Source organism: Tinamus guttatus, unplaced genomic scaffold, assembly GCF_059628265.1.
Source record: "Tinamus guttatus ecotype Peru unplaced genomic scaffold, ASM5962826v1 Tinamus_guttatus_pri_ptg000459l, whole genome shotgun sequence".
In the NCBI taxonomy this organism is placed as follows: domain Eukaryota; kingdom Metazoa; phylum Chordata; class Aves; order Tinamiformes; family Tinamidae; genus Tinamus; species Tinamus guttatus.
The window spans coordinates 10,117,944-10,137,688 of NW_028288993.1; the positions used below are offsets into that span (position 1 = coordinate 10,117,944).

A 19,745-nucleotide genomic window follows, 5' to 3' on the forward strand; every position below is an offset into this window, starting at 1 on the left:
CAGAACTGCTACAAGTGTAGCATCTTCAAAGTATTAGTAAGCCTTGGCCATGTGTATTTTTGAGTAAGGGCAGCGGGAAGGTACTTGCTTACACATTATCTCAGATACAAAAACAATCACGAAGCAGCCAGGACACATCTACAAGCTGAAAAATGAAGTTTCACACACATTCTGAAACCACTCTAAGTAGTGTGGAGTGCAGGGTGAAGAATAAAGGATGGAGTTATGCAAAGACATATTCTCCAAGCCCTTTTAAATAGACAATGACAATTGCTTCCCCAAATGACAATTTAAATGACAACTACTTCCCCCCCAAAACATGCTAATTGCTCTATTAGACCTTAATGGAACAACTTCAACTAACAAATTGCAAAAACTAAAACAGAGCTGTGTCAAAGAACCATTTTGGCAAGAGGCACAAAGAAAACTCAAAGCCACTCCTTGCAAATAAGTGAGGGAGATGAATGCTGCAGTTATTTTCAAGTTTACCATTACTTTTTTTTTTTTTTTTTTTTTTTTTTTTAAATCGGCTCCTGACTCTCAGGATTTAAAATGGGTAGGAAAGCACCCAACCTTTTGGGATTATTAGCATGCACAGAACTACCAAAGCTGCATCTACTCTAGTGTTAACTGAGCTTCAAAAATATAAAAATAAATAAAGAGCAAATACAACAACACTGCAGCCCTTTTAGGCCAACCCTCCTGCCTCTGGCAGAGACCTGCAATCTAAGGGCATCTTTCCCTCTTAGGTGCTTTACACCTTGCTAGAACATTAATCCTTCCTATAAAGGACAGGTATAAAAATCAAAACTGTAGGTATATATGAAAGATATTTGTTATATATACAGAAACTCCTAGAAAAGTAAAAGATACAAATTCAGTGCAAACATGAGCTTTATTGCCACCTTCCGATGCAGTGCCACTTGATTACCAGTTAAGCTTAAAAAAAAAAAAAAATCAGGAGAAAACCTCCCACAGTTTCTTGTTTACAAAAGGGATGATGAAGAACAGAGACTTTAAGCTATCTGACCTGATAGGGAACAAGTAAATATTTAAATAAATAACAAAGAAAGAAGCATTTGAGTTCCATTTTGACTTTAGGAAAGCACTCTGCTAGAACAGAACACTGTATACTGCTGCAGGGTCTGTTACTGAGACCAGAGGGAAATCAGTGCCAGCTCAAAAGTCAGCCAAAAAAAGCTTACCTGTAGCTCAGTACATGTAAGACAAAAGGTCTCCAAGTTTACTCCTCAAACAGTGGAAATACACAGGGTTTCTCCCCCAAGCCTGCCTTGGGTTAAGTGGTAAATAATGCTAAGTGTTTAGAACCTAATGATTTTCACAGCTTGCTTTCAAAATGCTAATGATCTGCAATGGAAACACGTACTATAGCAGCCACTTCATCGATAATAAATATATTCTTTATTTTACAGAGACATTGTCTTCAAGTTTTTCATTTTAAAAATACATCACTAAACTGCCTCTCTTGCTGCTGGAGCACACAGCCAGGATGTTGCTGCTATCTGGCCTATCACATAGGCAAGCTTATAAGATTGTCCTACAGGGCATTTGCTGGGACAACAGCAGCCTTCAACACATGAGAAGCAGAAAACATTTACAGAGCCACGGAACCCGTGCTGACATTTTCCAGCAGCAAGTGTGGCTGATGGCTCACAGCCATCTTCATCTACACGCGTGCCAAGCCTGCCTTGGCAAAAATTCCAACTGGTAAGAATTCATCTTTAACATAAAGGACCTCCATTGTATTGCCCGCCTATATCCCAGACTTGGTTCTCCCATAGCACTGTTAAAAACATCTCCTGCCAGATGCTAAGCACAGCTCCCATTTCAGACAGTGGGACCAGATCACGCTGGACAGACCTACAGGACCAGGCAATAAGGAATCGACTTTCTTCATTGCATGAACTCCATCATTACAGGTTGAAGCTGCACATGAAGATGACTCCTGGTTTTGGAACCACTATGCTCTACTTCAAGCATTCACAGTAAATAAATAGCTTCTGATGTGGCTAATTAACACAGGGAGGTAATAATTTTTGAGAGATTTTCCTTTTGCTTCTTTAAAACCCTCTAGGAGGCACCTCCAAGAATCAGCCATCACCTATAAAATGGTACCATCCTCAAACCTCAGAAAATAATGTCAAAAATTGATTCTCGCTGTAATGACTAAATTTTATCTTCACATTTCTAATCCGCATCAACCCAGTCTATCAAAATCCATCCACATTCAATTTCTCTGAAGAAGGCAGTCAGTCTGACCATCCATTTTCCCCAGTGCCAGTGCATTTGAAGCTCCGTGGCCAACATGAGATAATGACTCTGGAAAAATTAGATCCCTAACCGCAAATTTGAGAATGATAGAAACAATAGCGTCCATCTCGGAAAAGCCTGTCAGACTGGGTTTCAAAAAATAAGTCTGACAAGTAGTCAAGCCATTGGATGTAAGATACATGAGTACAGAAGAACATCTGCTGTCATAAAGCTAACGCCAAATTCATCTCCTCACAAAGTGGAGCAGGAGTTTTCACTGCAAAAGCAGAAGTACAATCCAAGTGATTGAGTTTCAATCTGTGCAAGTCTTCAGCTGCATGCCCAGGTGGCACTGGTTACTCTATGCAAAAAAAATGTCCAGGTTTTATGGAGAGTTTCCTTTCACAATACAAAAAATTTGGCAATCTAAGATCAATTATGCAAGCCTGCCTGGAAACCTGCAATAGGTACTTAAATACTGCAAAGCAAAAAGACAGTTTTAAGGAGCTCAAAACACCATAAGCAGTCCACTAAGCTGAGGGAAGTGAGGACAGGAGAAATAAATCCATCGACTCTGTAGAGCATTAAGTCAAAACAAAAAAAGATGAACTAGTGTTTCAGCCATGGATGAGCTTCAATGGAAGCTTTGCTCCTGTCTCCATAATCGTACAACAGTTCTTCTCCTGCATTAATGTCTCGAGAAGCTATCAGTATGAGATGAGGTACACCATCGATGTCGTGAAGCTTTGTTTGACAATTGCCACATTTGCTGTGATTAATCAGTCTTCCCAGACGATTAGTTTCTTTTGTAGCATCGACACTGAAAGAACAGGAACAGAAGGCAGGGTTGCCACATACCACACACACGTCATTTGCAGACAAAAAACAAAGCATGAATTGGGTAAAAAAAAAAAAAATGAAAGTTCATACAAGGCTTGAAAGAGAACTTTATAGACTATTCATATGCCCAAATAGGTAGCATGCAGGATGGCGATCATGGTAACAATTAAAACAATTCTGGAGATTTAGTGGTTATAGCACAAAACACAGGAAACCTGGCACTGTGGACTTGAAACCAAGAAGCTCTTGACTCTTCATGAGGATCAGCAAATCCAGATACAGGATAACACCAGAAGGGCTCAACACCTTAAATACCCTCCCCTCAAAAAACTGCATCTATCCAGTTCATAAGTAAGCAAAAGGATACAGAACTAGCAGAAGAGCCTCTACTCCCACACAAGGCTGAGTAGAAAGAACTGGAGAACTCCAAAAAGAACCAGAGTTTTGGCAAACTAAGCAACAAGCAGAGTGTCAAAGCATGCACATGGATACTGGAGGAGGGAGACATGGCCTAAGTAAGGTTGAGTAACTATTACATTTCAGGGTACCTGTTTATGCCCTTTTCAAACAGATACAGGGCATTAATGAGTGCTCTACTAAGATTTGTAGTGTATATTCCCCATTAAGTTAATTTTTTTCAAGAAAACAAAGACTCAGCAGCATTCAAAGCTTCAATCATTTAGGGATCACAAGCTTTAAAAGTTAAAGCTGGAAAGGCTTACCAGTATGTTTTGCTGAGGTACTGAAAATAGTACATATAGCAGCCTGTGGATGGGTCTTGAGCATACACAGCTTCTCGCTTTTTAGCATCAGTGATCTCTATGAGATCCCCATGATATTCAACGACAAATTCTCCTCGATTAAAATGTTTAGTAGCGATTACCCCTCTCCCTTTGCCATCAATATAATCAATCTGTTGAGGTGAAAAGAAAATCAGTTGGGAAAGCGAAAAGTATTTACATGATTGCAAATATGCCCTTTACTGGGAAATTACTATGTGTTGGATTCATCATTAAACAAAAACACATTGCAGCATGGTAATTTAAATGTGTTGCTGATGAAACTGTAGCAGTACAATGCAAATCAGGTATCTTGATACAAAGTTTTTTGATACAAAGTTCTCTAATCAAAGAATTAGATCAAAAACATACAAGCAAAAGAGTTATTAAATATTTTTAAGCTATCAGACAGCCATTAGATGAGGAAGTCAGTTTTTTCATTTCAGCAGCACCATCACCATTAATATGTTCAGGAAAAAAGTCAGAGGAATCAAAGGACTGATTTCATAAACCACACTTGGCACCCACCACCATGCTCCAGTATTGGACCCATCCCAGTAAACTGGGCCACTCTTCCTCTTGGAGATCCTGTCACTGTCCTAGGAGTAACTTTATAACTAGAGGTTGCCGCATTTTAACAAACTGCAGCCTTTGGCTTTTGTAGGATCCATTTCTGGTTTAAGTTCTAAACAGGGTGGTCAGAGGCTCCCAAAGAGTAAGTAGTTGGTCTCAACAACTAGCATTTACTAACAGTGGGAGAATAAGCACACCCTATTTATGCAGTACACTAACAAGGAGTCTATAGGGACTGGCTGTAAACACTGCTAGTAGAATTAGTTACAATGCAGAGTGACTGGGTATAGTACATATGCACCATATATATACACGTACCATACATGTTGCCATAGATATACAGGTCAAACAAGACTTCCATATCAGTATTTTTGGAGACTAACCAGGACAATATATACTAAAAGGAGCAAGCACATTTTCTGTGGTATAAAGACTGAAGTATCTATTAGAGCATGCATGCTTGTCAGAGTGCAAAAAGAAAGTGAAGATCCACCATCCAAAAGGGAAAGAAAACATGCTCCAATTTTGCTGCACTTTCATCTTAGCAGCAAGGAACTGAAGCAGTTGTAAGACCGAATGCTTCTACTTTCTGTTTAAACAGATTAACAACAAGAGATTGTGTAAACATCATAAGGCTGCTTATGTCAGTACTGCAGTTACCTTCATTCCTTCTTCTTTCCCACTTGTAATTAGTTCATCTATTTTCCTCCTCTCCTCAGTCTGCAGGGGAAACAAGACAAAAGTAAAACCACAGTACCGCTGGGGGGGTTATTTCACAGCTGATTATTAGCTGATTATCTGTTGTCACTCATTTTTCCAAACCACCCTTTATTTCTAGCAAACCTGAATGGCAGAGACACAGATCTCTTCCTAGAGATGTATAAATAGCTGGATTCCAACCTGACAGATCTGGATGTTAGTTTTGAACATTATCTGAACAATACTTCTAGTGCATATTTGTTATTTGCTATTTGCCAGTGCAAATGGTTAATAGATAGTAACACACTTTCCTCAAGCGTTCAACTGATGGGCCACATGGTACATTGTGCAATTTTAACAAGAAGCACTACCTGCAATTCAGATTTGCTCTTCCTGGAGCTTCTTCTAACTGGGTAATAATCTGTCACTTTTCGATTTTGTGTTCTTCCTTGTGTTCTACGGGATAAGAAAAATAAGAAATATGCATATTTCAGGGTATTTCTGAAATTACACCTCTATCCTTGAGATATCTGCAAGAAACTTTCAGCTTAATACGTTTAAAGTTGACCAGTATGAATCAGCATCTTATCAGTAAGAATACTGATACATTCCAAGCCAAAAGCTATAACCCCCTTTCCTCAACGTGCTCTTTCCATTCTTACACAACTAATCCTTTAACAATAACTGAAGGCTGCATTCTGAGCCTGATGCCCTGTGTGCTTTGCCAGGAGGCTCTCAAAGTTGTATCATGAAAGCTGCTCAACAAATAATTCTCTAATGTTATGTTACTCTAATCTTATAAGAAAAAGTATGAGTTCAAAGCCAGGAAGCCACCAGCTGTAGTTAATTTAATATCCTGTTTCTGAGGAGACACTCCAATTTGTCCAAATAAAAATAGACTTTAGCACCTCATTAATTTCCTTTTCCATAGGCAATCAGCAGGTATTTTATTTGAGGAAAAACACGCTGATCTTGCTTACAACAACAAAAAAACAAAAAGTCCTCTGCAAGGTACATACTTCAGGTATTATTTTGTATTTTCATACATACTAGTATTGGCAAAAAAAAAATAGAGACGTCTTCAAGAATCTATTGCTCCCATCAGCACCCTTTGTTTAAAAAAGGGCAACAGAACAAGGATTAACATTAATTACATTAACTCCTATAGCCCATGAGGGCAAATTGCAGATCAAGGCCTCCTGCTACAAGAGAGCACAAGCAGAGAGACTTTTATAGCTCCTGAATTCACTTACTTTCTCCTTGGTCCACGTTTTGCTTTAACCATCTTCTTCTGGGCCGGCTTTGCATTGGCCTCATCAGCACACTCTGAAGGCAGAGGCGTGTTTTGAGTTTCTGCAGTTTCTTGCTTTTGGTGAGAAGAGGGCACTGAAGAATTGCACCCACTTGCTTTATCTTTCTGGTCTTCTGGTTTCATAGCACCTTCAATTTTATTGCCACCTTTCTTTTTTTCTGGTGACAGGAAAATAAAGTAAGGCTCTGAACTTACGATCATCTATATCAGAGTGCTTTAAATGAATTCCAGTGGTTTCTAGTCCAAGTTTCTAGTTCTGTCAAACAGGAGAAAGAGGAAGGGAATGATGCAGTTTCTTTCTACTACAACCCAAATAGGCTGTTATTGGACTTTTGACTAGCTATTTCTACAATACACAAAGTGCTAACAGAGGAGTGAGCAAAGAAATGGAAAAACTGCAACAGAACTCAAGTCCTTTATTAAATTAGGCTTGCTACTAACTTGTCCCGAATCTGAACACGGACCACATCCTGCTGCTAAGTGCACTTGGCACATTACATTATCCAGTTGCCATAAATGAATCAACCTGCAGCACTGAAGGAGGCTGCAAGGCAGTTTGGATCCTACATTGCTATGGTCAATAGCTGCAGATGTTTTTTGTGAGCAGCCAGTATCACACAGAGAAAAGACATCTACCCTACACACCACACTTGCTCAGATAGATACATTCTACCTTGACCTCACCACATCCTCCTCCTCATCTGAGGGATTTAGAGGCAGATGAGCATGGCTTAAAGCTAAATAAAATTTCTATTTAGAGCAAGTTACTGGGTTTAACGGTCCCATGTCCCAAAAGAGATACTTCAGTATCGCTAAAGGGATAAAGCACAGCTGCACTGTGTAACCGGCTAAAGTCATCTTCACTTTACTGTCAATATGGGAGGAGTAAAAGTTGCCAAATTACCCCAAAATCTGGCACTCGCAATGCTGAGGAGAAATTAAAATATCTGCACACTAGAAGTATTTGCATCAAGATGAGAAATAAATAAATAAAAAGGAGGAAAATTGCCTGGTAAACCCGTGACATGAATTTGAAGAGGATGAAGACCCTGTGTCTTTCTGGAGCCCCAGTCTGCCAATAGAGCAGGGGGAGTGGAAAGCAAGTGGGCAGGGGTGAGGTCTCTGGCCTCTTTAGCTGCCTTCTCAAGTTTGCAAACTGGAGGAACAAAGCACATTTCATGAGACAAGCAAACAGTGCAAAGATCAATCTTACCATCTCCTTTCCTGTAGGATTGGTTTAGTGTTTTGCCCTGACATTTCACCTCGTGATACATGACAGAGTTCTCCTCTTGAAGTGGGGGGCGAGCACCAGAAGATTTGTTAGAATTCAGGTAGTTGTAGATTTTGGATTGACCAATAAACACATTCTCCTAGAACAGATACAGAGAGGAATCAGAACCTCGCAGAGATGCCAGGAACTTCAGGCTGGTATCCACAGCATGCTTCAAAGGCCAGGGGTTAGAGCTAACTGTTCCAACACAAAATATTGTGTTTTTATGCATCATCCTTGCTACTGTTGCTATTTCTGCTAAATGAAAACATAACTGTGGTAACCGCTCAAAGAGAACTTGCTAATGCAAGCTCTCAGTCCAAAAGAATTTTCATGTGAAATGTGGCAGGATGGGATAACGATAATTAACTCCAGCTTTCTTGCCTTGTGCTCATCTTGTGCTTCAGAATATGAATTCTGGTGCTGAAAAAAATAGTAGTAATAATAATAATAATAATAATAATAATAATAATAATAATAATAATAAAAACACCCAAGTTCCTAAGGAAGAAGGAGGTCATAAAGAATGTATACAAAAAAAAAAGCCAATAATGCAGCAAAACTGCCCAAGCAGAAACCATACCTCTCAGTCTAAAAGGCATGAGCTTACCCAAATACATTCTTAAGATGTCAAATGTTACCATGAAATAATTACACGGTTTATTGGGCAACACACAGGCTAGAAATCAGCTGTGCATGGCCTGCTTTGAGTGGCACTTCATTTTGGCAACACAAATGAGGGATGCCTAGGAGATAAACAATGCTATATTTTTGCCCATTATACCTCCCAAATAAAACTGGAAAAGTTGCTTTTGACTAGAGAAACAGAGTACAGTCCAGGCAAAAAGTCTCAGACAGGAAAACAGCAAAACCCTCTGGCGTGGTCAAGTAACCGCAGAGCCCTGGGCTTGCGGGCAGTATCGGGCATTGGGCCACCTTTGCTTTCACGGTCCCCTGACACCTCTCAGACCCTGGCAGGGCACACAGGGCTCTCAACAGTTCAGCCTCAGACTCTGCACAAACAGATGCAACTTCGTCAGGAAGAGTTTTTCTTGGCTACGTTTTGAGTCAGCTAAATGTAGTCTTCAGACATTACAATCCAGTTAAAACAACAAAAACATGCAAGATTTGAAAAAAAAAGAAAAAAGAAAAGAGCATGCAAATGTTCCTAGAGATTAAGAAAACTAGCAGACCCAGCAAAGGGACTTCACTAATCAAAGAGCCTATATAGTCACACAGATACTAAAAGAGCAAACAAACTGCAACAATGGAATGCATAGCATAATTTTAATAATTAACATAATCGTGAGAGCAATACACTTAACATTATGTAATTAACACACAAAATAATAGCAGGCAAAGGCTCAAGCTTTAGCGTATGAGAAAACTCCGGCAAAGATTAAAGTAAAGCACCCTCAGAAAAAGCTAGTCAATTTGACACATGTACATGCAGTATTTGACAGGCCAGGCAATACCTGATTACAATAAGTAGATGGAGGAGGAGGGGGATGCCCTATTTTAGTAATTTTATTTAAGCGGAAGCAGTTAACTCTGTGTTAACTGTGCACTGCAGAGTGCTGGGGACTGAGTCAGCGGTTTCAACACTGGCATTTCCAGGGGACAAGGGGTGCAGGAGCAGGAAGAGCAGCAGGACGCTCCCAGCGAGCTCCCTGGCAGGGAGCACCGCGCGCCCCGCAGCTCGCGGCCGCTCCCAGCGCGTCCTTCCCGCTCCCTCCTGCCCGGCGCCCCGCGGCCGCCACGTCTTTGTCTATGCCCGGCTCCGGGACAAGCTCTTCCCCCCGGGGTTCGCCCCGCGCGGCGCTGCCAGGTCCCGAGCGGGATCCCGCGCGAGGGCGGGACCTTCCCGGGGCACCCGGGACCTCTGGAGCCTCCCGGGTGGGCGCCCCGCGCCAACGGCAGGAGCAAGCGCGGGCCCCGGGGAGCCGCCCGCTCGCCCCGCTCTGGCCCGCCCGGTGCGGCGCTTACCCCGCCGGCCCGGGGGCGACCTGGGCCCTTCCTGTCGGCGCTCTCGGGGCTCGCGTGCTCCGCGCCGGCCTTGGGCATGTTCTTGCCTAGGAGCAAGGAGAGAAGGGCGGCTCCTGAGCCATGTCCCGCGCGGGTGGCCGCGCTCATGGCCCGCCCGCCGCGGCCTGCGCCATGTTTAAAGGGCTCGATGCGGCAGGGCGAGCCGCCGCGGCCCAGCCCCTTCCCGGCGAGCTGCGCACACCGCGCGGGGGAGGAGTCCCGCCGGCCCCGGCGCCCCGCGCCGCCCGGGAGGAGCCTCCGCGCCCGCGGGCAGCGCCGCGCCGCCCGCCCCCACGTGCGCCCCCTCCCCCGGGCCGTGCTGCCCCCGCTCCGCGCCGCCTCCCCGCACACCTTTCGCCATGGTGGCGGCGCGAAGGAGCCGCCTGAGGCCCGGAGCCCCCCCGGTCGCCTCCCCGCCGCGCTCCCCCGCCGCAACCAACTGCTCCACCGAGAGGCAGCGCGCTAGCCGCTGCCGCCGCCTCCCATTGGCTTAACGCGGTGCCTGTAACGCCTCCCGCGCCGCTGATTGGCGCGCGGGCAAACACTCCCGCCCTCTCCTTGACACACGGAGAGGGCGTCGCGGCTCCCGGGAACGGTGTTTAAAATGTGCGTTCGCCGGCCGCTGATTGGTCCGTGCAAAGGGCAACGGGCGCGCTGATTGGCGGGGCGGGAGGGCACGCCCTGGCTCGGCAGGGCTCGCCACGTGGGTAGGGGTCGGCGCGCGCTCCCGGCCCGCGGGCGCGGCGGGAGTTGCGGCCGCGTCCAGGACACGTCAGGTCGCGGTAATGAAACACAGAGCTCTCCCTGGCACCAGGAAAGCTCGGAACGGCCTCAGCATCAATGCCCTCCTTGCACATCGCCATGGGGCCAGCACACATGCTTCAAACTCAGGAAATAGTCTTCCCAAGACACAGGAAGCAAGGAGTTAGGATGGCACACGGAACAATGGGATACACGTGTTAGCTGAGGTTGTTATGAGAATTAGGGAATTATCCTGGATCACCTCTTTGGTGCTTCCTATCAAGTAAAACTTATATTGGGTCACAACATATAATCATTCTTTGCAATTATCTATGTTAGCACATTGAAGTCTTAACTAACACTTAACTGTAGCCAAGGCTACGGTTTCACATGCAAGTTAAGTGCCCTAACGGGTATCCCGAGCAAGGACGGCCTCTCCAGAGAGGCTCATCTGGAAGCACAAGCTGCTGTTGTCTCCCGTGCATTCACACAGCTGCATGATCAGCCAGTTCAGGGAACTCACAACTGCAAACAACCCCCTTTAGAACACCGGGGCAGAACAAAAACACGGTCAACATCAGGACTAAGAGAAATATCACGAAGGACAGCCTGATTTCCCACTCACTGCCCCTCCAGCAGCAAGGACACAGGCAGCGCGTTCCCAGTGTGATCGGGAATGCAGCACAGTAGTGCCAACATGTTCCCTGAGAAAAGATTAAAAACAAACAAATGAACAAACTCTACGTCCTCACCATGATTTCTAAAGTCTGTGTCTTCATTAGGAAGGCATGTGCTTTTCACAGAAAAACAACCCAAATGCATTTAGCGTCCACTGGGGTTTAGAGTACAACATGAGCACGCAGCCAGCTGACATCAGCCGGCACTAAGTCCGAGAAGTCCTCTATTAGGGAGGGTGAATCGAGCCCTCCAGACCAGCGCCAGAGCCCACGGCACGTGGCAGGGCTGCTCTTGCTATCTGACCCAGATTCATACTGTTCTTTTAACATGGTTAGGATGCCACACGATGCACACTGGGAAAGAAAATCTTCACGAATGATCATTTCCTCCCTGAAGCAATTGAGGGCGACTCTTCCAATGTACTGGGAATGCTCTGGGAACACCTCTACTGGGATTTTGCTCAGCTTTTTTGCTTGGAGGGAGTCAGAATGAGCGTGTGTAAAACAAACAAACAAACAAGCAAAAGCACAAAGCCCATGTAGATGAACAGGGAGCCACTAGAGGGCAAAGCTCACTAAATAATTGTCATCACTAGAGCAACAAAGAGAACAGTGTCATCTTTAACCAGTCTCAGCTACCAGTACGCTGCAGTCACACCATGAATTAACAAAACGTGCTGGGTCTCCCAGCACAAGCTCTTGGAGGGAGCTGTGCCCAAACAGCCAGAGCTGGGAGATGTTGGACCGTTCCCACACACGAGCCCAGAGTAAACGGGGAGGCGCCCGCAGCAGCCGCCCATCACCGTGACTCAGGCCGGGCTCAGGCCGCGGAAGCTGCTGGGCTCCAAGGGAACAACGTGACTCCCGCCAGCGCCAGCCACAAAACCCAGTGACCTAAATATCAGCTCTCGGAGCGCTGCAAAAGCTCTGTCCCTCCGAGCACTCGAGCACTGAAACTGGAAAGTGGCTTGTGGGGGAAGGGGAGGGAAAAATAAAGAACTAGGCACCGGATTTGCACGGAAAGGAAAGGCAATTTTCAGAGTAAATGTCTTTGGTTCTAAATCTTTGCTCTCTTGGCCCAGCTAAAAAACAAATCTGATTTTTAAAGACTAGTTGCATTTGGATTCAAAAGTTCAATTTCTTCACAATTTATAGCACCTGCCATATTTTCAGTGAAAAAATCACAAATCCTATAAAAATATTTCCTTAAAAAATAAATGCTGATAATCAGTTTGTTTCCACCACTATAACTCTCTGCTAGACAGCAAGTAAAAATAATACCGCTCAGGTAACTTTTGAATCTAAATCTAAAATGTTTCTTAAGCATTATCTTACAAAATTATATAGAAATAAAATAGCATGTATACCTAGGTTTACTAGATTATAATATACAGATATGATTACAATCAGAATATCTAGAAAGGGCAAAAGCAGCCTCTCTAATCAAACACAGTGTTCAGTGAGATAGAGATGCAAAATCCCTGTAAAAGACTGTCCTGCAAATAATTTGGCATTTATTAATTTTATGTGAGTAGGGAGCATCTTTGCCATCAATGGGAAAACTCACCTCTCCAGTCGAAGACAACCATGACTTATGTTTGTAGGCCTGACAGGTAACTTGCCTTTTCAACTCCAGACATTAGAAATGTCATTTTCCTGTAATGACTGTATGTATCTACATAGATGCATTTCATGTCTGATATGTTGCACAGGAATTGTACTTCACCAGGCTTTTAAGTACTTAGAAGTCAATAGTCAGATTGCAGATGCCATTGAAACTGTTCTCATCTCTCATTTGTGACTAAACTGTTATCATTTTTTTCCTATATGTTTAAGGTCTGAAGCACCACTGATGAATCTGAGATTACCTAAATTGATCTAATCAACATCGCTCCATCTTTAAATAGGTTAGTCTATGCTTGACTGATTCTTTACGGATTATTTTAATCCTCATTGAATTTTTATTTTGAAATATAGCGTCTCTGAACATTTTAAATGCATTTGACATGACTGTCCACATAGCATTATTTGTTCTGGCTGCTTCAAACATCTATTAAAGACGTTAAAAAATGTATTCTTACACAATCAGGAAACTCTTTTAGTGTAAGGCTATTTTCAGTTTAAAGGCCTGAGCGATCACGATCCCTCTGCACACGTAAGACTGGCATAAGCAGCCATCAGATTTTCAAGCTCAGTTAGTTCTCTGCAGCAAAACATTTCACAGAAGCAGCTTGTAAAATATTTCAAGGGAAAACCGATGTGCCAGCGCATCCTCAAGGGTGAGACAGCGCCGGCCTAGGCAGCAGGGATGGCTCTCTGCACAGCTCCTGTGTCGTGCTTCCTTCTCCTCGGAGACTCTGGGAAGCTCCCGTGAGAGAAACACCGACTAGAGCCGCGGCACTGAGGCAACAGCGGCCCCATGATGGTGCTCGGCACCTGCTGCTCACGGAGGAGCGAAGCACAAGGCCCCCACTGAACGTTCTTCCATAGGGCTGTGCCCAGGACCCAGGCGGGCACGGGCGGGATGTGCCCCACGCAGCCGCCTGAAGGGAAACACGTTGCCCGACAGCAGCACAAGCAGCGCAAGGCAGAGTTCGCGACATTTCTCCTCAGGCCTCAGGAGGCCGCCCGCGCCCAACGGCCGCCGGCGCCGCTCCGCGATGACAGGGCGCCCGCAGCGCGCATGCGCAGCCCTCCCTCCCCCGCCCCGGGAGCGCGCATGCGCAGCGTCCCCCCGGCCCCGGGAGCGCGCATGCACCCGCACGGCCCTTCACCGCCGCATCAGCTCCCCCGCCCCCCCCCCCATAATGCCCCGCGGCAGACAGGTCTCGCGAGAGTGCCGCGCCGCGCCCTCGCGGCAGCCGCCATCTTAGGGGAGCCGGGATCACGTGACCGCTTGCAGCGGTTCGCCTCCGTGCTCCCCTCCCCCACCCACCCGCCCACCGGGAACCGGGCTCGGACCGCCATGCTGGGCTGCGGCCGTGGCCGCGGGGCGCCCCTGGCGCGCGGGCACGGCGCGGCGCGAGGACGCTTGGGAGCCGTCCCCTGCGGGTTCCTGCGGAGCTCCCTCCCTTTGCCCTGCCGCGGGGGCGGGAGGGGGGCAGCGGAGTGGCAAGTCACGTGGCGCAAGAGCGCGGGTGGGGGGGAGCGCCCGGTAACGGGCACCGGCGGCGGAGGGGGGGGGAGGGGCGCGAGAGCGGCGGGGCACGTGACCCGCGGCGGGCGCGCGCGCGGGGGGGGGGGTGGGCGCGCGCGGTCACGTGCCGCGAGGCGCGCGCCAGCGGCGGGCGGTGGTTGGCGTCACGTGGGGGCGCGCGCGGTCACGTGGCGCAGCGCGGCGGCTGGGCCCGGCCCCCTCCCCCCCGCCGTTCTCCCCTCCCCCCTCCCCTGTGAGAGGGGAGGGAGGGCAAAGATGGCGGCGGTGAGTTAGAAAGCGGCGGGCGGCGGGGCTGGCGGCGGAGACTTCCCGGAGCGGCCGCGGCGGGATCGAGCGCCAGAGAGAGTGAGTCCTGCTCCGCCTGCGGGCCTCGCCGCCGCCGCGGGGCGGGCGCTGTGCGGCCGCGGCGCCCCCGGGGGGTCCCTTCCTTCAGTGCTGCGCACCGGGCGGCGGCCGCCTCGCGCTGGGGGTGGGAGCGGCGGGGCGGCCGGCGCGGGGCTTCCGGCAGAGCGTGACTACCGGGCGCGGGTCTCCGCTGGGCCGGCAGGGGTGCGCGCGGGGGAGGGCGCCGCTGTCTCGGCGGTGCTGCCGCCGCTACCCCGCCGCTCGCGCAAACTTTGCGCCCGCGGCGCTGCGGGGGCGGTGGGGCCGCCGGGCGAACCCTTCCCCCCGCGCCCGCGCCGCGGGGAAGCGCCGCTAACGGCTGACGAAACCGGCGGCGCCGCGGCGGGGGGGGGCGGCCCGGCGACCACCCGTCCTCCTCCCCGGCAAAATGGCACCGGGGCTGTAGCGCCGTCCCCGCCGCTCGCCTTTGTGCCGCGGGCGGCTCGGCGCCTTGCCCGGAGCCGCGGCCCTTGGCCCTCCCGCGGCCCCGAATGCTCTTCAAGGGCCCCCTAAATCCGCGGGGGGCCGAAAACAAAAGTCGCGCATGGGACACACGGTTACGCAGCCGATGCAGCCCCAACCCGGAAGTTTATGTGCGCAGCACGTGCTGCGGGGGGCACCGCGGCGAGGCCCGAGCGGCCGCGCGGAGCCCCCGGCACCTCCGGCCCCGCGCCCGGCCCGAGGCCGCTCCGGTGAGTGGCCGAGTGGGGAGAGACTGGGGCGGTGGGGAGGTGGCTCTGCGTTATTTTAGTTGCCTCCTTGTTGTTTGGAGCTGACCGTATCCCACGCTCCCTTTGAGGGTGTGTAAATTGCAACTCCTGTGGTGTTTCTAAAGGTATTTGCAGCCTAGTTTCAAGGTACTTGTAGCAACACCCTTTCTGGTACATGTTTAAATATTTCTGGTACGAGAGTAATAATTTAAACACTTTTTTTTCCCCCTTAAGTTTCATTGACTGGGTAATTTAGTGTTAGGTCGTTTGTTCATGCTAATAACTTCACTTTTGTTTCACTGGCTCTGTAGTTAAGAATTAACCCAGTGATAGATTGTTTGGCTTTAAAGTACATAGGTTGTATCTGGATTAAAAATGATTTAAATGAACTTACATGTTTGTCTTGCAAGCCTTCCCCCAAATGAAAACCTTGAGTTACAGTACAAAGCAAATAATGTGCTATGGTAAAAGTTGTGTGGCGGCATGACATTCAAGTTGCTTTTCTATATCTTATTTACTGGCCTGTTTTGCTACATTTGCACTATCTTGATCTTTAAAAATAACATTTGGGGGATTTACCATGTTCAGACAAGTCCTTTGGTGTCAAAACTGGTTGGCAGCTACTCAAAGGCTATTGCAGTAGATAGGACATGTGGTTGATGCATTTCTTTGGTGCTGAGGTGTAACCAGAACTAGGTCCGAGACCGGTATTGAGGAATGTGTATACATATATAAGATTTTTTTATATATATATATATATATGTATTTTGAGGGAGATACTGCTTGCTATTCTCTCTTCTGAGTCTTTATTTATTAGCTAGTAGCAAACACTTGTTAACAAGTTAGCAACACCAGCCCTGCAGTCTAAAAACTAATTTCAAGCTAAGTCATCACGTCATCTTGTCTGTTAGCATTTTAAAACTGGTGAATGCCACATTTCTAGACCATGCATCCTGACTACTGTAACTTTCATAGAACAGTCATACTGCAGCTTTAAGCTGCAGTTGAAACCCATACTGTCCTAGGCAGTACTTTGTGTGATTTTACTAGCTCTCTTTAGAGAGATAATTAGTGCCCAAAAAACTGTTATGTTTTTTACAGGATTGGAGTATTTATTCACAAAAGTCAATCCCCGCCCCCCACTCCCCAACTTTGTGCATTTAAATGGAATATTAACTTCTGCTACTTCTGCTCTTAAGGCATGTAAGAATGGACAAGTTCAATAATTAGCCTCTTACTCCTTGTTTGGAAAGCACCAGAGGGGCTTGGGGTTTTGTTTTGTTTTTGTTTGCTGTTACTGGGGTTACGTTTCACAGCCAAATGCTTTTAAATGAGGAGAACCCACCCGGATATTCAGAGATCTCTGTCTTGTGGGATTGGGAGCTCGCTGCCCTTTTATTTCTGTTGTGAGGGGCCGTGCGCTGGATCGTGAAATATTAATTTTGATAATAGTGCACGACCAAGTGATCTATGTTCCTCCAAAAACCAACGGGTAAAGCCCTTCTACTAAAAGAAGAACAAAATTTGCCTAACTACGTTATTCTCTCAGGACAGGCATTAGAACTGAAGCTGGCAGATTGATGCCACTAAACACGCTGCTTGTCTGGGTCTTGGCAGTATCTGTACCAGGCTTAGTGTGGTGCTTGGTTTGGGCTAAGCTGCGCTATCGGTTTGCTGCAATGTTTATAAATAAGTACTTCAGGTGTACAGTGCTATATGTGATGCTGAGAGATGCTGAAATTGAAAGCCTGCCTATGTTTTAGGATCCCAGCGTTAGTTTTCTTAGGACAAAGTGGGATGGAGAGCAGGCTGCTTTAACATGTGGTTTTCTTTTTTCTTTTCTTTTTTTTTTTTTTTTTCCTCTTACCCCCTCCTCCTTTTCACTAAAACTGAAATGGAGATTGGGGGGAAAAGAGAATGAGCCAGGTTGGCATGGATACATGTCATAATATTAAGCATGGCATTCTGGTCTTGTTTCTTTAAATTGACAATTGCTTAACTAATGAATGGAAGTGTGAAATTGTCTCTTTTATCAAACTCAATTTTCTTTAGCGGTATACTGCCTTACAAAAATGCTTAGTATTGATAGCCACTTTTAAAGATGGCAGCAGGTTGTGCCGTTTTCCTTTATTAAAACAAATAATTGGTGCACAGTTACTGCTGAAATTATTTTTTTTCTAAAAAGCTTAAAATAAGCTAAAAATATGTATTTATAAAACAAGTTGCTTCTTGCTGGGTGACATTGGACAGCCTGACTAAAGGTAGGCAACCTTGTCTGCAAGATTCTGCATGCTTGAAACAGTTCTTCCACTGGTGAAATGCTCAGAGAACAGCTTGTAATATTCACAACATATATATATAATTTCTTTTTGGAGTTTTTAAAGATGTGGCAAACAGGCCCTTATATAGTATCGCCAAAGCTGCACTGCAGAGCCTGATAAAGTTGCTTTTGCTTATGTTAACTAAGAAGCCTCCTACCTTGTAAGATTATGGAACTGTTTAGGGTTGATAACATTTTAGACTTGACTAGCATATGTCACAAACCAAAAACAAACAAAATAATTTTCAAGATGCAGCTTCTCTTCTAATATTTCATATTTAATTTCCTTATTCAAGTGAGCTAGGTAAGGTGGAGGGAGGGAAAGAAAAGCACTTTTTTTATTTTCGAAGCTTCATGAAAACCCAAAATTGATGCTAAGTGTTTATTAATTTTAATGTAGAACTTCTAGAATTTCAGAATTCCCCTTGTTCTCCTTTCAAACAATGCAGCTTTGTTGCTAGTGTATAGAAGCAAAATGAGGGAAACTAATCTAACTTTCATTGTCCAGACTGACTGACAGGCAAGTGAACAGTTGTTTTTATCTTTTTTTTTGTGTGTGTGTGTATGTTAGCAACCATTAATTTTTAAGACTCTTAAAAGTTGGGATTAGAACCTCCAGTTACATCCCCCTAGTGTTATGTAAAGAAAGCTCTGCTAAGAGAGGGATGTTTTAAAATTGAATATGCTTATTCTGGAAGAGTAGGAATTCCTATATTAGTTTCTATCTTTAAATCAAATCTTAACTTCAAGCAGTTAAAAAAAATCCTAGCAGAAATGCTTTCAAGTTGGTGAGTCTGTGCTTAAGACATCTAAGCCATCATGTTTTTTAAAGGTTGAAGAGAGGGAGTTTAAGGTAGTCCTGTACATGTTAAACTTGACTTCAAACAGACTTCATAGGTTTTGGCATGGTTTTGTGATGTTTGGGGAAGATAAGGATTTTTTCTAATCTCGATTTTTTTGCTTTGAGTCTCAATTTCATAGAAAGTCTTTCTTGCATTACTGAAGTAGCCAAGGTAATTTCTAGTCTATCTCTGTCTTTTTTTGTCCTAATTCTCTTTTAAATAAACAGCCCCAAGCTTCTGACTTTCCTCGCCTCTGAGTAAAGCCACTTATCTTTCGAGTTCTAGTCATACCTCTTATTAGAGATGGTTTGACCAAAACTGCATGACTGAATAATGGCATAGCTGGCATTCTCTTTTCCTCTGTACACTTTCTGTACACTTAAACATTTTTATTTCACTATGTTGAGCAGAGGTGTTTGAGCCTCTGTACAGTGTCTACATATTTTTTCCAGATCAATACTGTACAGTTAGCATTGCAGAGGTGTTTGATCCCCCAGTTTGAGGGGATAACTAATGTCAGTACAGAGTTTCACTTGCAATGGTTGCTCTGAGATTCCTAACAATAAAATTATAAACTGAAGTTTATCTACAGACTTAATTTTTCTTCTCACCCTTTTCTAATTATTAAACAATGGCGTAAGTTTCTAAACTACCTATGATGGTCACTGTCGATATTATGACCTGATGAAAATTATGAATTTATTTCATGTATTATTTATGTTAACTGCATATATATTTATTGTCTGTGATTTTTGTTTATGTACTTTCCCCCACCCTTTTTTTGAGAATGGAGGCTTAACCCCACTGAAAGATAAAGCTAATAGTCTCTTCTCGTGTCCATTTTTGAGGATCCATTCAGGATTCTAATAGGCAGACTGATAGGAAATGATAGCCTTTGAAGCAGCAGCTATGTTAATTCTGTTGGCATCTTTATGTTTCTTAATTACTCCTGTACTGGTGAAATGGTTGAAGGCCCTAATGGTTTGTAGTTGATCTGATCGCCTTGGGTGTCTTCTTACTTATTTTTAAGCACGGCTAGTTCTGACACAGCAGTTCCCTTCATTACTGTTTGTTGCATCAGTGTTCTGTGTGTGTGCGCAGTCTTTGTTCACACTTAGATGTAATTTGTCCCATAACCTTATCGC

General features: G+C 45.7%; 2 protein-coding genes across 5 annotated transcripts in view; one reads left to right on the forward strand and one right to left on the reverse strand.

The window, feature by feature from the left end:
* Nucleotides 1-1,399: 1,399 nt before the first annotated feature.
* KMT5A (lysine methyltransferase 5A) lies at nt 1,400-10,145 on the reverse strand. 2 transcript variants are annotated; one of them, XM_088532526.1, is made up of 8 exons: nt 10,121-10,145; nt 9,731-9,816; nt 7,688-7,844; nt 6,416-6,632; nt 5,534-5,618; nt 5,124-5,183; nt 3,834-4,024; nt 1,400-3,091 (listed from the first exon to the last, which is right to left on the reverse strand). In XM_088532526.1, exons 1-8 carry the CDS (start codon nt 10,128-10,130, stop codon nt 2,881-2,883), a joined length of 1,017 nt encoding a protein of 338 aa, XP_088388652.1. In that variant the 5' UTR covers nt 10,131-10,145; the 3' UTR covers nt 1,400-2,880. The 2 variants fall into 2 exon arrangements, with proteins under 2 accessions (XP_088388652.1, XP_088388651.1); XM_088532525.1 differs by lacking the exons at nt 9,731-9,816; nt 10,121-10,145 and adding an exon at nt 8,047-8,171.
* A 4,418-nt stretch (nt 10,146-14,563) lies between these two features.
* Nucleotides 14,564-19,745, forward strand: part of SBNO1 (strawberry notch homolog 1) — a 30,056-nt gene continuing 24,874 nt past the window's right edge. For 2 of the 3 annotated variants that reach the window (XM_088532536.1, XM_088532537.1), the window contains exon 1: nt 15,403-15,420. The gene's annotated coding sequence lies outside the window, so the exon portion shown is untranslated. Of the gene's footprint in view, nt 14,690-15,402; nt 15,421-19,745 lie in introns of those variants that run through there. The other variant, XM_088532538.1, reaches the window with a different exon arrangement.

What these genes read in the sequence shown, in the direction of transcription:
- KMT5A (XM_088532526.1), bottom strand. An exon ending in AGAGCAAATCTGAATTGCAG is followed by an intron (nt 5,184 to 5,533) that starts GTAGTGCTTCTT and finishes TTTCCCCTGCAG; the next exon opens with ACTGAGGAGAGGAGGAAAAT. An exon ending in TACCTCAGCAAAACATACTG is followed by an intron (nt 3,092 to 3,833) that starts GTAAGCCTTTCC and finishes CTGTTCTTTCAG; the next exon opens with TGTCGATGCTACAAAAGAAA.